Genomic DNA, 15,323 nt, shown 5'->3' with positions numbered 1-15,323 from the left:
TAAAGTGTAGTTGTCAAATCTACTGAATCACTTATTACTTAATTAATTCAATTTTAAGTGTTAAATTTGGGTTATTAAACAACCTCATAGCATGAATTTTGCATTTCCTAAGTACTCCGGCAATCTTGCTTAAATATTGTTGATCTCATTGCCTCCTTGTGGCAGAAGGTAAGGCTATCATCTTGTTGGTCCCCTTACCTTTGTATGAGCATCTCAGAACTACTCTGATATACGGCAAGAATACTTAATGATGTTGTGGTGGCTATACTTATTTTGCACGAGTGAATGTGGACTCTGGATAGTGAAAAAGACTCTATTGGTTTGGCTTTGGTTGCATCAGATGGTGGTAGTTTCAGAGATATGGAGGTTGAGAGAGGGTATGGTTCCAAGTCAAGAGGACATTCACAATCAAGGGGTGATAAGAGGAGGTGCTACTGGTGTGACGAAGAGGGACATGTAATCAAAGTCCGTCAAAAGCATAAGAAGGACAAAGCTAAGGAAAGTTTAGCAAATTTAACAACCGAGGAGGATTCTTATGTTAAAAGTGACACGGTCACAGTCACTTCAGGTATTGAAAAATTAGATTGAGTTTTAGACCCAGGGTATTCTTTCACATCTTATGGCATAAATACTATGAGGATGGCTAATAACACAAACAATAAAATTGTGGTCGTTGGGACAGTGATGATTCACATAATTGATGGACACGAGGTGACATTAATTGGGGTTAGACGTGCACCTGCATGTCTCGAAACAAATTAAAATTTGTTTTTTTTATCATAATTAAATTTTGTTGGAAACACTTGTTTCAAGAGGTTGCAAGTTCCAGTCAAGTGGTAGAGTCTCAGAGTTTCTCGATGGAGAAAATTAAATGTGGTGTTTCATGGGAAGCTGATGGGTACCCTATTGATAAGCACTCGACAATGACATTAAGGGTGCGCTAGTTGGCTGGTTTTAATTGTTTCTTCCGTTAATTTAGTGGTTTTAATTGCTTTTGCGTGAAAGGTAGTTTAGTTTAGTTTTGCAGAAAAAATCATGCAAAGCAGGGTTTTTGAAAGCTAAAGCTTGTCAAGATTATTCGAAGTGCAAAGATGATCAAGAACGGAATAATGAAGTCTTAAAGCTTAGGCTGGAAAGACCCGAAGAGGACCCGACGGCACGAAAGGCCAAGGCAAGGACGAAAAGCCAAGTGCTGGAGATAAGCAGATCGGTACCGATATCAAGTAATTCCTCTTATCGGTACCGAGGCCCCTTCCAACGACAGCAGATAAGCAGCTCGGTACCGATACCAAGTACTTTCTCCTATCGGTACCAAGTCCATTAAGCAGACCAGCCTAAAGCCTTCTCCATCGGTATCGAGGGCTTCATAGGGTAATTTTGAAGCATCTCTTGAAGAATATGCAGGGGGCGTACCTTGAAAGAAAATAGATTTGATTACATCATTTGGAGATCTAGATCTAGATTTTGAATTGTTCTTGAATGTTCTTCAATTTTTCAGCTTTGAATCATTATTTTTCTGTCTTAGTTAGTTAGTTTTTGATATTGTCGTCTTTATTAAAGTTGTAGAGAATCCCTCGATCTATCGTTTAATCCAATTTTCTTCTAGTGTTGTTAATTCAATTATGCTAAGTAGATTTTTGCTTGCTCCTATCTCAATAGATATGTGTGAGTAGTTTTCCAAAGTTAGGTCATGGGGTGATTAGCACCTCATGGCTCAAGTAGAATTGTGTTTTTCACCATAAAGTTTAAACCTTTGGTTCGAGAATCGATGTGGGGTTCGGGTTTATTTGTCAAATCGCTAAGGTGTTAATCTCCTTGATCATGTGTAAGTAAGAGCACCGCCTACTTACCACACATGATGCTTGGAGCTCTGACGCACGAGGCATTTGCTAAATAAATTCTAGAGCTAGCTTGGTAATTGAACTATTCTATTTTCCGATTTGGGAACCTTAATTGTGTATCTTGAACCGTGTATTTGGGTGAGAAATGCAGTTTAACTTGAGTCGTGAGTGTTAGTAATTTCTAGACCTAACTTGCCTTTTATCTTAGTTTATTCGCTTTTCAATTTAGCCCCTTTTACTTTCCACTACACACTTAAAACCAAGTTAGCTGACTAAAAGTCGAAAACCCGAGCTTATATCTACAAATCCAACAAAGCCGTATTAATTATTCCCTTGGGTACGATCCCGGTCTTCCAGATTATCATGCTTCAACTGACGTATTAAGTCCTACGTTTGGGGCGTTATTCCATATATCGGATAGAACGAAGCACCTATACAGGCTTGAAGGGGTTGTTTTGACTAAGGGAGCAAAAGTCAAAGAGTGAGCAAGTAGTATGAGATGTGATAATACACATGTGATGCGTGAGGATGAACAAAGTGGCAACAAGTTTCAAAGAGGCATGCTTGAGCTCGTAAGCGAGCATGTGAAAGGTGTGAAAGTCGTGCAAAACTTTGGCCGAAAAGAGGTGCACTGAGTTGGTGTTCACATGAAAGCTCCAAGCAAAGAGATAAAATTTGTTGACGAGGTCAAAGGCGTGCCTAATAAAAATAAGGTCTCTTTTGCTTTAAACTTGGTTAGTTGTGGCAATCTCCCCATTTTGCACAAGAAGAAGGAGCGGTGGGGCCACGTCAATTTGAGAAGTGAGGTTTGCGAGGCGCCCCGTTGAGGGATTGTGTTGCACTTAGGTGAGGGAGTGTGAAAATTAGCCCACATGGATGAGGGGTTGATTTATTTTGTCACCCGTGTGGGATTCAGATTGGTTTAGAATAATAATCCACTTGAAATCAAGGACACTCAAATTAGAGGTGCAAATTAAATTACCCCACATGGGTTGAGCGGGTGATTGTTGTGATCCACCCATGGAAGTGACACCCAAGAAATTGAATAAACCCTAATTGGAAAAGTTTTATTTAAGGCAAGATAGTCTTGGTCAAGAAGACCTATTAGTTAAGGAATTTTGACTAAGGAAATCATATCGGAATAAGAAAATGATTGATGTCCGAGTAATAAAGTTACCATTTGGGATGAGGTTATTTCCAAGACTATAAATACCAATGGGATATTAGGTTTTTTTTGGGTATTAATTTTGCCACACCCTTTTTCTGATAATGCCACATCCTGTAAGTGTATTTTTTTGGTGCAAAAATACACTTGTAAGGTATGGCACTATCAAAAAATGATGTGGCAAAATCATTTTCCTTTTTTTTAGGTGTGAGATAAACACAATTGATGAAAACAAGAGAGTAAAATTGTGAATTAGGGAGAGATAAACAAAGAGCAGTGCTAATGCCACGACAAAACCTTTTAGTGCCACGACTGCTTGATGTGCACTGACCATTATAACCTCTTCAGTGAAATAGGAGTAGAACAGTCTCTCTCTCTCTCTCTCTCTCTCTCTCTCTCTCACACACACACACACACGCACCATTTTTCTCGCAGATGTACCTTCCAGTTCCAGTTCCAGCTTCCCTTCCTTTCCTCCTCCTTCCCTTCTTCTCCGTTTCCAGCAGTTGCATACTGCTAGTCCAGACCTCTCAGATCCATTTCCTCAATTCACTACCATGCACCACGGGACTCACTTTTCTCCCGTGCTCCTCTAGCCTCTGTAATTTGAAAGTCGAAATCAACCAACACCGAACGACATTGAAACCCCCCGCCACCCTTCTTTCTAAAGATCTCGCAATCTATTTTCACTATTTTCTCTGTTCCAAATCTTTCAATTTTGCGCGCGTGAGTGTGTTCGTGTTTTTTTGGGTGGGTTAAATTTTCATGTTTTGCATCTATAAATATAGATCAACGGAGAGAGTTTTAGTTTTAGGCATGGGGAATTCAGTGATCAATTCGACGATTACGAGGGATAAAGTCCAATAATCTAGTCATACCCGGGACGAAGAAGTTGTGTCTAATTGGAGACCTCAAACTCTAGCCATTGTATGTGGTGATCTCCGACGACTGCCCCCTAGAAGAATGCAAAGTAAGAAGTGAATCAGAAGGGTGAAACAAAACTGGTGCAGTCAGCAGCGGTAGAAGTATGTAAACAAAGGTGTAAATGATGAGAGACAAGGAGAATGGTCGAAGGGTAGAATTGTACGACTTCTCAGAACATCGTGGCACTAAACAAAGTTTTCGTGGCATTATCGGTGAGAAATATTAGTGAATGTGAGTTTGGGGATTAATATTTTTCCTATTTCATTGTACTTAATCAATATAGTGGAATTATTTTTTGTTTGTGGAATAGGTATTAAAATCGAACCACATGAACCCTCTGTTCTTTGTACTTAATTTAATTTTGTGGCGTGATTCCATTGTGGCGAGGGACTAAAAAATTCAACATTAGGAACCCTTCAACGACGACAGCTTCATCTGCAAATGCAATAAACGACTCCACCTGGACCCTAGATTCGACAAAAAAAAAGAGGAAGAAAACCGAGGAAAAGGAAGAAAAGAGCCCTAATTAAGCTGCAAGACACAAGTACCAGGAGAAAAAAAAAAATCACCAGTGGGAACATCTGCCAAACGCCTTTTAAGGCATTGCAAGAGAAAGCCCTAACAAGCCAATAACGAAAGGACGTGGGGTGGATGGAATTAACATTGATGATAAGAACCATGCACTCTCATAGCTCAAGGGGAAAGAAAAGTCTATAAAACAATGAGGAAGTATGATAAAGAAAAATAATAATACAATTTTATTCCTATGAATTGACATGTTTGTAGAATTATAGGAGCATATAGTTTGCAGAGTTTTTCATTCAAAGTAGTTCTCGAGTATAAATCCTCAAGGATGTTCGAAATGCAAAACTCAGGTACACTTAAAATTGCATTTTACAATCCCCAGTTTCAATTGTAACAGGAATACGCCTGATGGTGAAAGCATATACAGATAGTGACGCTTCCACCACCTAGATTTACGAGCGTCTTTTAATTTAACTCTTTTCTTGTGTTGATAAGGGGCAAGGTGACAAAGGAATAAGTCGAAATTCTCTGGCCTTCATTTTTGTGATATATGTTTCACATTCCTCCATTTATCTTTAACGGGCGACTTTCTTCGTGTAGTATTGTTGTCTTTTTTCTTCTTGTGGATAAGTATCGGTGCCCTTGTGTAATTTGCAATTATTTGTCAGGTGAAAGATTATAATTACTCTCCCTTTCCTTCTCTGTTGGGTTCTTGTCGGTGAATACCAACCTTTGACAGCAGCTTCGGTGCAGTTTCGTCAATGAGAGGGTAAAGGCCTAATACATCAAGATGGGTTGGAGGAGAGCCTTGCATTAGGGGAACTGGATAATTTGGAGTGAAATCATCACCAATGCATAATCGTAATTACCATAATTGTATTCCATATTCTGCATTGGTAATTAGTTAATATTGTAGTAGAACTACTGTAACTGTCCCAAATCTCACTTTACATTTGCTTAATTTTACCATGCAAATCCAACCACAACAATACAGAACTATAAGTAGATAAAACATAAGTGTTTCTATTATTATCCATCATTCTTTTGTCGATTTGGCTATCTAATATGAACACAAATTATCCAATGAAAGGATCCCTTACGGTTCTACCATGCGGACCTCCTATTTTTCGAACAAATTTCGATGATCCAAGCCGCTCAAAGTGTGCAGAATGTGATTTTAAGAATATTCGCGAGAAATCAGCAAAAAAAATTACTGGAAAAGGCTTGATTTAAGCAGTTTTTATTGAACCGTTCAATCAAAACTGCTCTGATCAAGCCCATTCCGATCATTTTTTTTGCCGATTTCTTGCGAGTATCTTTAAAATCACGTTCTGATCACTTTGAGCGGATTGGATCATCGAAATTTGATCAGAAAAGCAAGGTCCGCACAGTAAAACAGTGCGGGATCCCTCACTGGATAAGGACCGCTAATATGAATATTATTTATCAATCAATACAGCGATCAATAATGACTAATACGACGCGCGTAGCGTGTCGGCATCTCACTATATAGCAGCAAAGGCTAATACACGACACTATATTTGACACGGACTTGATGGGAGGTCACTGGTAATCAACACCGGGGGGTTTTTAAACGAGAATAAATTTTTTACACAGCCGGTGTAAATATTTGTTTCTTTCAAATCAATTGCATTGCGCCACGTCGTCACGTTTTATTAATTGGGACCACTATTTTGACACGTGTCGCAATACAATTGATTTGGATGAAACAAATGTTTACACCAATGGTGTAAAGAGTTTATTCTCTTTCTAAACATCACGAGAAACAAACAAAAGGGAAAAACTTCTAAAAGCTGTAAACTTTGGCATTACGTAGCTGTAAATGGAATAAGATTAGTATGACTCCCCAAAATATCTGGTGATCTGATGGTTTGCAATGTACAAACTTCCTCTGTTTTCAAGAGAGTTATAGACTTTGAACATCTACAAAGATATTTGCAAAGACGATGTTTTGTAAATGACTCTCTCCGCCTTATAAGACCTACTATGGTGGCTGTGATTTAAACTGCGCAAAAACTACACGCTATCTCTGCACTATAATTCGTTGCTATATTGGAAAAAACATCAAGCACACTCAACATATTGTTCGATTTGACATGCTCCCAGAAAATAGTGCATCATTACATTGTTCCTATTAATCTATCAATAATTTCTACATGATGCTTTAAGTTCCGCGTGTTGTTTCACAGTTGCTATAGGCAACGCATTCCTCAGTTTGTTAATGTTGCGCACATCGGCATCTCACTAGTCCAAGAAAAAGGGCTAGATAAAAGAGCTTTCCACCGTGATACAACCTATAACTTTGTCGATCACCATAGAAAAGTCTACAGCACACAATGGTTGGCTGTCAAATTAACACTCAACCCTCTTGAATGAGAAGTTGGAGTTGCTCCAAATTCTTGTTTAAATTCTTGTCTTTTTTCCCTTTCAAGTCAAATCCACCAAGACTCATCCCACAAGTGACTAATTTTCAAATTATAATGTGTATCAAGCAGGGAAATGCAGTTCTCTGTAAAAGAATCCGACAAAACGATCCAGCTAACAGAGCTTTCCATCGTGATACAACCTACTACTTTGTCGCCATAGAAAAGTCTACAAAACAAAATGGTTGGAATTAACACTCAACCCTCTTGAATGGTTGGAGTTGCTCCAAATTCTTGTCTTTTTGCCCTTTCAAGTCACATCCACCAAGACTCATCCCACAAGTGACTAATTTTCAAAAATACAGGCCCATCTGGGCATATATTTCATGCTAGAATAGTTCAATTTAACCTCAAATGTCATGAGCAGTGATTCCAAACCCTTCTTTAGGCATTTTTTCAAGTCAAGTCACAACCACCGAGATAGAGGATAATATATACTCTCTCTGTCTCTTTTTAAGTGTTTAGCTTCCTAACTCCACTTTATTAAGGAGAAATCATCATTGCACCTTTCACATTAACTTTTACCTCTGCTTTCCCTACTTACCCTCTATGGAGACATCATCTTACCCTCTATGGAGACATCATCTTTATACTTTCAATGATCAATTTTTCAAAATAGAATCTACTTTTCAGGACAAAATGTAAAATGTACTAATTTTTATCTATTAACTTTACAAAATAGACACTTATTAAGGGAACCCAAAATGAAATACTGGACTCTAAAAAAAGGACGGAGGGAGTATTTTTTTAGTTAAAGAGAGGAGAGGATAATATTGCAACCTACATGCCCCACAAATAACTACTACAATGTTCTCAGCATCATTTTCAGTATTTTTTTTAAAGAGATAAAGAGTATTTTTTTATATTTTGGTTTGGCTGACCCTCTCGTTCTCAGCATCATTTTCAGCTTCGTTTGGTTCTTCTAATAGCAAGTGTGCATCCACAATCTCAATCACTCTTTACGGCAATGCTAACTCACAGAACTAACGAAAAACATGTAATTTGTGACAAAAACATGCAATTTGTGAAGATTTGCAGGTTGAAAGCACACAGCTTTGCGGAGGCAATGCAGAAGTTCTCCAAAAAAGCATCTTGGATGGGGTGCTAAAGGTATGCCAATGCATAATACATCATTCGGAGTGAAATCATCACCAATGCATAATCGTAATTACCATAATTGTATTCCATATTCTGCATTGGTAATTAGTTAATATTGTAGTAGAACTACCGTAACTGTAGTAGAACTACTGTAACTGTCCCAAATTTCACTTTACATCTTCTTAATTTTACCATGCAAATCCAACCACAACAATACATAACTATAAGCAGATAAAACATAAGTGTTTCTATTATTATCCATCATTCTTCTGTCGATTTGGCTATCTAATATAACACAAATTATCTAGTGAAGGATCCTTTACAGTTCTACCGTGCGGTCCTCCCATTTTCTGAGCGAATTTCGATGATCCAAGCCGCTAAAAGTGTGTAGAACGTGATTTTAAAGGTAACCGAGAGAAATCAGCAAAAAAATGACCGGAAAGTGCTTGATTTAAGCAATTTTTTATTGAACTATTCAATCAAAACTGCTCCGATCAAGCCCTTCCTGATCATATTTTTTTGCCAATTTCTCGCAAGTAACTTTAAAATCACGTTCTAATCACTTTGAGCGGATCGAATCATCGAAATTTGATCCGGAAAGCGAGATCAGCACGGTGAAACCGTGCGGGATCCCTCACTGGATAAGAACCGCTAATATGAAAATTATTTATCAATTAATACATTGACCAATAATGACTAATACGACGTGCGTAGCGCGTCGGCATCTCACTATATAGCAACAAAGGCTAATACACGACACTATATTTGACTCGGACTTGATGGGAGGTCACTCGTAATCAACATCAGGGGGTTTTTAAACATCACGAGAAACAAACAAAAGGGAAAAACTTCTAAAAGCTGTCAGCTTTGGCATTACTTAGCTGTAAATGGATTAGGATTAGTATGACTCCCCAAAATATCTGGTGATCTGATGGTTTGCAGTGTAAAACTTCCTCTGTTTTCAAGAGAGTGAGACTTTGAACATCTACAAAGATATTTGCAGACACGATGCTTTGTAAATGACTCGCTCCGCCTTATAAGGTCCACTATGGTGGTTGTGATTTAAACTCCGCAAAAATCCCTACACGACATCTCTGCATTACAATTCGTTGCTATATTGGAAAAAATATCAACCACGCTCAACATATTGTTCGATTTGACATGCTCGCACAAAATAGTGCATCATTACATTGTTATCAAATAATTTCTGCATGATACTTTAAGTTTTGCGTGTTGTTTCACAATTGCCATAGGCAACGCATTTCTTAGTTTGTTAATGTTATACCGATGCGAGTCGGCATCTCACTAGTCCAAGAAAAAGGGCTAGATAACAGAGCTTTCCACCGTGATACAACCTATGATTTTGTCGATCGCCATAGAAAAGTCTACAGCACAAAATGGTTAGCTGTCAAATTGACACTCAACCCTCTTGAATGAGAAGTTGGAGTTGCTCCAAATTCTTGTTTAAATTCATGTCTTTTTTCCCTTTCAAGTCACATCCACCATGACTCATCCCACAAGTGACAAATTTTCAAATTATAATGCGTATCAAGCAGGGAAATGCAGTTCTCTGTAAAAGAAATCTACGAAAAAGGTCCAGCTAACAGAGCTTTCCATCATGATAAAACTTACTACTTTGTCGCCATAAAAAAGTCTACAAAACAAAATGGTTGGAATTAACACTCAACCCTCTTGAATGGTTGGAGTTGCTCCAAATTCTTGTCTTTTTTCCCTTTCAAGTCACATCCACCAAGACTCATCCCACAAGTGATTAATTTTCAAAAAGACAGGCCCATCTGGGCATATATTTCCTGCTAGAATAGTTCAATTTAACCTCAAATGTCATGAGTAGTGATTCCAAACCTCCAAAGGAAGAGTGAAAGAGTGAGTGAAAATTTCTTCGGTTTGGGTTTTGGGGGAGGGTTTTTGAGAGTAATGAGTGAAAAGAGATAGATAGAGAGAATTTATTAGAGACCATGCCCATAAATTTTAGGACCCCAAAACGAACAAAGCCTTTACATCTGGAGACAAGAATTCTTTTTGGGTCAATGCAGTTAGCAGTAATTTTGGAAAGGTAAGTGGGAATATATCTATGGGATTTCTCGGAATAATGTGTATTTCCAACTCACCTAAAAGTTATGCATGTGAACATTATAACGCCTAACAAGCAGGAAAATTGAGGTCTCTCACAGCATGGCCCTTCCCAATCTGCATAAATACAGTGTGAGCTAGAGCTGCAAGACTGAAGATAGGAGCTGGCTCCTCGCGTAGCTTGACGGTCTGATCTTAATCAAGTGACTGCCTCCTCCCTCTTATGTCTCAAGTTCAAAACATCCAAATGTTATCAACTCTTATGGAGCCAGTCTAGGAGTAATTCTTCGTGGCCGAGAGTAATTCTTACTGTGGATTCCAAAACTTTTAAAAAGCAGAAGCTTACTGCAAAAGAAAATTTTCCCATACATATTTTACCAAAAATGTATCGAATAAGTAGATTAATGCCTATCCAAAAATCAACTCTTTATTAAAAGCCACTTGGGATGATAGACATTTCTTAGCAACATACACGTGAACAATAACGGACATACGAGCCTCTTGAAACGAACCGAGGGGCGGCTACCGCATTGCTGACCATCCAATTTCAGAGAAAATTGTATTAGCATAACAAGTAGTCACGTTAACCTTTTAATCTACGGATTAGCGAGTATTGGTCTAGTCTTGTTGAAATGGCGAATTCATAACACAACAGTTTCCTACAATGTTCACAATTTCTTTATAAGTGCAGATGATTCCTGTAACTAGAACAAATTTGTACTAACTACGGCTAGAGATTGTGTACAAGCTAGAAAACCTTTCAGCTCGTTTGGAAAATGTGGAATGGAGGAGAAAATTAAAAAGAAGTAAAAGAGAAATTAAAGAAAGTGTATTCTTCTTATTTGTTGAAAAAAGATAAAGAAATATTGATTGACTGTGAAAGAGAGAAGATAGAAGGAAGGAAAAGGAAGAGTTAATTTTCCTTGCCCTTTTCTCAAACTTTGAAGTCCAAAAAGGAAGAGGATATAGAGTCTTCCACCATGATACAACTTGTTACTGTGATCTCACCGTAGAAAAGTCTGCAAAACAAAACGATTGCCGTAGAATTAACACTCAACCCTCTTGAACGGTTGGAGTTTTTCCTAGTAAATTGGGAAGACTTAGGAAAGACTAATGGGAAAAGTTCTTTTGGGAGGAGTAGACTATAGTAATCAAATATCATTGTACTATAAATTGCAGGATTGGCATGCCTTCAAGGGAGTCGCATTCTTCTTCCTCTTCAATATTTAGAATGCTAAAGTTGATGACGCTTATCTCGTCATCTCTGTTAATTCACATGATCAAGCTACTCAGCTTGGTGTTATTTTTCACCACTGCCACACAAGTAACGTGCAGATTGAGCAATGAGACGGATCGACTAGCATTGCTTTCCTTCAAGGAACTAATAGCCGAGGATCCGCTGGGCTCATTAAGTTCCTGGAACAATTCTCTCTATCTCTGCAAATGGGACGGAGTAACGTGCAGTCGCAAGCATCAGAGAGTAGTAGTGGTTCTAGACTTGAGGGGAAAAAGTCTGAGCGGAATGCTGTCAACTTTCTTGGGAAACCTCTCTTGCCTTAGTTCCCTTTACCTCCAAAACAACATATTCCAAGGGAAAATCCCTCTGGAGCTCGGCCTCTTGTTCAGGCTGCAACATATGAATCTCAGTTTCAATTATTTCCAAGGGGAAATTCCAACGAATTTGTCAAACTTCCTTACTGCCATTGATTTCAAGTCTAACAACCTAGTTGGCAAAATTCCAGCCTCGTTTGGTTCTCTCTCCAAGCTCACTTATCTTGACCTTTACTCCAACAACCTCATTGGAGGGATTCCACCTTTTCTCGGTAACCTCTCTCTCCTCCAAAAGGTTGATTTCGGGTTGAATAGTTTCACAGGAATTATTCCACATTCCATCAGCCGCCTTGGCAACCTTAAGGGATTCGGCATTAGAGCGAATAAATTGTCAGGTACTGTCCCTCCCCCACTTTATAATATCTCAACTCTCACACAACTAATCATTGGGTATAATCAACTTACCGGCAGTTTACCCCAAGATATTGGCCTCACACTTCCCAACCTGCGAAAGATAGTCATTGGGCCAAACAAATTTCGGGGACCCTTTCCAGTTTCTTTTTGTAATGCATCTAGAATGGAAATGCTTGATCTATCAACAAGCAACCTTTCCGGGCCAGTTCCCTTTGACCTAGGGAGAATGATGAAGGATCTATTTATTCTAAATCTGGGTAAAAACAATTTAGGCTCCGGGGATTCTAGTGACTTGAGGTTCATCGATTCGTTAACTAACTGCAGCAAGCTACAAAAATTGCTTTTCTATGGTAATGGTTTTGGTGGCGTTTTACCCACTACCATAGCCAATCTCTCGAACCAGCTCATTAAGCTGTCAGGTAGCGTAAATCAGCTAGTAGGAACCATCCCCGAAGGAATTTTCAACCTTGTCAACTTAGCTGGACTTTTTTTAGAAGATAATCTTCCTTGTGAAATTGGGAAGCTTAGAAACCTCCAACAACTAAGTTTGAGTAGAAATAAATTGTTTGGTCCCATCCCATCTAGTATTTGTAACCTCACCCAAATGTATCGACTAAGCCTAGAAGAGAACAACTTCAACAGCAGCCTACCTTCCGGTATTGAAAACATTCCAGGCTTGCAGATCTTGAATCTTTCTTACGACGTCTTAGCTGGTCCCATACCCAACACAATAGGCCTTTCCACCTCTTTAACTTTCCTGAACTTGGCTCATAACACTTTTATGGGTGCCCTGCCACTCGAAATTGGGAAATTGAACAATCTTCAGGAACTAGATGCTTTGGAGAACAAGTTGTCTGGACATATTCCTAGTACTCTGGGAAATTGCTTGAAATTGAAAGGCCTTTTTCTAGAGGGTAACACGTTTCAGGGTAGTATTCCTCCCTCTTTTAGCTCGTTGAGAGGACTTGAAATTCTGGATCTCTCACGCAATAACTTGTCCGGCCAAATTCAAGAAGATATAGCAGCCCTTAGGTTTTTGTTAGAATCTGAACTTGTCCTTTAACAACTTGCCTGGTGAGGTGCCCTTGCAAGGTGTCTTTAGAAACTCAAGTATAATATCACTTGTTGGAAACAAAGGGCTTTGTGGAGGCATGGCAGAAATGCAGTTAATGGCATGCCCAAAGTCCATGAAGAAGGGGGATCGCCTTGGCCTCAAAATTATAGTCGCGATCACCTACGCGGTTGTAGTTGGAACATTGATACTTCTGCTGGTTGTTTTTCTTAGAAAAAGAAAACAGAAAGACAAATCTACCACGCTATCATCACTTGGAGATGATTTATTGAGGGTTTCATACGATGAGCTCATGAAAGCTACTGATGGATTCACTTCATCCAACTTAATAGGTGTTGGAAGTTTTGGAACAGTGTACAAAGGAGTTCCCCTGGAAGGCGAAAAACCAATTGCAAGGTGCTCAATCATGAACAGATAGGAGCTTCCAAGAGCTTTATGGCCGAATGTGAAGGTTTGAGGAAAACAAGGCACAAAAATGTTCTAAAGATTATAACTGTGTGTTCAAGTGTAAACCATGCAGGTGATGATTTTAAAGCACTAGTTTTTGAGTACATGCCCAATGGAAGTTTAGAAGACTGGTTGCATTCAAGAGAAGATGCATCACACCAAGAACAGAACTTAAGCCTTTCCCAACGGTTAAATATAGCGATCGATGTTGCATGTGCATTAGAATACCTTCATCACCATTGTGAAACTCCTATTGTTCACTGTGATCTAAAGCCAGGCAACGTTCTCATCGATGAAGACATGACTGCCCAAGTGGGAGATTTTGGGCTCGCCAAGTTCCTCACCGTAAATTGCAGTAACAGTGATGGTGGGCAAACAAATTCACTTGCAATCAAAGGATCTATAGGGTATGTTGCACCAGGTAAGGTGTCACTAATTGTACCTTTTCTTCTTCTTTACTTTTCTCCTTTCCGACATTTGTATATAGAAGCCTACATTTCTCCATACTAATATAACTTTTGTTTCCTTTTCCCTGTTAAACTGTCGAATATGGAATTGGAGGGAAGACATCTACAGAAGGGGATATTTACAACTATGGGATTCTTTTATTGGAAATGCTGACAGGAAAAAGACCAACAAATGAATTGTTTACAAAGGGACAAAGCCTTCATGAATTCAGTATGTTGGCATTGCCAGAGAGAGTGATGGAGATTGTGGATTCGCGCATGCCACTAGAGGAACCTGTTGAAGTTGAAATGGATGCACAGAACGACAGATTTAGACAAGACAAAATACGATCATCCTTGATTTCCCTTGTGCGGATAGGGGTTGCGTGTTCTGCACAACCACCCAGCGAACGAATGAATTTCAAGGATGTGATTGTGGGATTAATGACAATAAAGGAAGTATTTACTGGAGTAGGTATCCATGGTAGGAAACAATTGAGGATGCAACATGCCGGTGAAGGAACATCTTGAGCTAGCGAATAGCTACTAAGAGGTACATTTGCCGGGATTGAAGATCTGGAGGATGGTTGAATGTTGAAACTTTTGAAGTGCAATCATTTCGCTAGTATTTATGCTTATGTTTATGTAATGCTCCAAAAAGTAATGAATGCTTGACTTATTTAGTGATGTTTGGTTCAATCAAATAAAGAGGAGGTTTTTTTTTAACAACCCTACGGGCAGGCCATTAAATGAACCCGACTGAGCAAATAAAGAGGAAATAACATGTAGAAACACTTTCCCATATCTAGTTCAAAATTGGACGTGTTTCTCCTTTGTGCTGTGCTAGGATATTGAATTTGTGGAGGGAAAACAAAAGAAAATAGCAGCGAATTAATAGAATTACTGGTTGGTTTAGGGAAAACAAAAAGAAAATGAATAGGTGTTTCTTCTAAACCACTTGGGGTAGAAAGTAAATTCAACAAGCTTTTTAATTGTTCAAACCACACGTAAATCGGGGTTCGGGAATGTCCGAGACATGCCCGTGAAGTTTGACCTCTTGTACAGCTTTAATGCGCCTTAGGCACAATTCAGTGCGCCTTAGGCACAATTCACACTCCCCAGGCGCATGCTGCCCAAGTTGCTCAACAAACCAAACTTCGTGGGCATGTCCCGGACACTCCAGAACTCTGATTTGCACTTGGGTAGAACCACTAAAAAGCTTGTTAAGTATAATTTCTAACCGAAGTGGTTTTGATACAAAATCATTTGTACATCAAATGACATGACCATTTTACCCTCAGTGAG

At 38.9% G+C, this 15,323-nt stretch overlaps 2 protein-coding genes across 2 annotated transcripts; both read left to right on the top strand.

The window, feature by feature from the left end:
- The first annotated feature begins 285 nt into the window (after positions 1-285).
- On the top strand, positions 286-13,116 carry LOC131299853 (putative receptor-like protein kinase At3g47110). The gene is made up of 6 exons (XM_058325428.1): positions 286-568; positions 814-935; positions 1,028-1,171; positions 7,938-8,009; positions 10,052-10,071; positions 11,268-13,116. Exons 1-6 carry the CDS (start codon positions 286-288, stop codon positions 13,114-13,116), a joined length of 2,490 nt encoding a protein of 829 aa, XP_058181411.1.
- An 88-nt stretch (positions 13,117-13,204) lies between these two features.
- LOC131299852 (probable LRR receptor-like serine/threonine-protein kinase At3g47570) lies at positions 13,205-14,106 on the top strand. Its single transcript, XM_058325427.1, has 2 exons — positions 13,205-13,324; positions 13,438-14,106. Exons 1-2 carry the CDS (start codon positions 13,205-13,207, stop codon positions 14,080-14,082), a joined length of 765 nt encoding a protein of 254 aa, XP_058181410.1. The 3' UTR covers positions 14,083-14,106.
- Positions 14,107-15,323: the final 1,217 nt, after the last annotated feature.

This window comes from Rhododendron vialii, chromosome 9a, assembly GCF_030253575.1.
Source record: "Rhododendron vialii isolate Sample 1 chromosome 9a, ASM3025357v1".
NCBI lineage: Eukaryota > Viridiplantae > Streptophyta > Magnoliopsida > Ericales > Ericaceae > Rhododendron > Rhododendron vialii.
The sequence above is the reverse complement of the archived record's forward strand: the minus strand, read 5'-3'. Positions and strand labels throughout refer to the sequence as shown.

What these genes read in the sequence shown, in the direction of transcription:
- LOC131299853 (XM_058325428.1), top strand. Translation starts at nt 286, where the DNA reads ATGTGGACTCTGGATAGTGAAAAAGACTCTATTGGTTTGGCTTTGGTT. An exon ending in ACTCGACAATGACATTAAGG is followed by an intron (nt 936 to 1,027) that starts GTGCGCTAGTTG and finishes TTAGTTTTGCAG; the next exon opens with AAAAAATCATGCAAAGCAGG. An exon ending in TTAGCAGTAATTTTGGAAAG is followed by an intron (nt 10,072 to 11,267) that starts GTAAGTGGGAAT and finishes TATAAATTGCAG; the next exon opens with GATTGGCATGCCTTCAAGGG.
- LOC131299852 (XM_058325427.1), top strand. Translation starts at nt 13,205, where the DNA reads ATGGCAGAAATGCAGTTAATGGCATGCCCAAAGTCCATGAAGAAGGGG. An exon ending in GAACATTGATACTTCTGCTG is followed by an intron (nt 13,325 to 13,437) that starts GTTGTTTTTCTT and finishes TACTGATGGATT; the next exon opens with CACTTCATCCAACTTAATAG.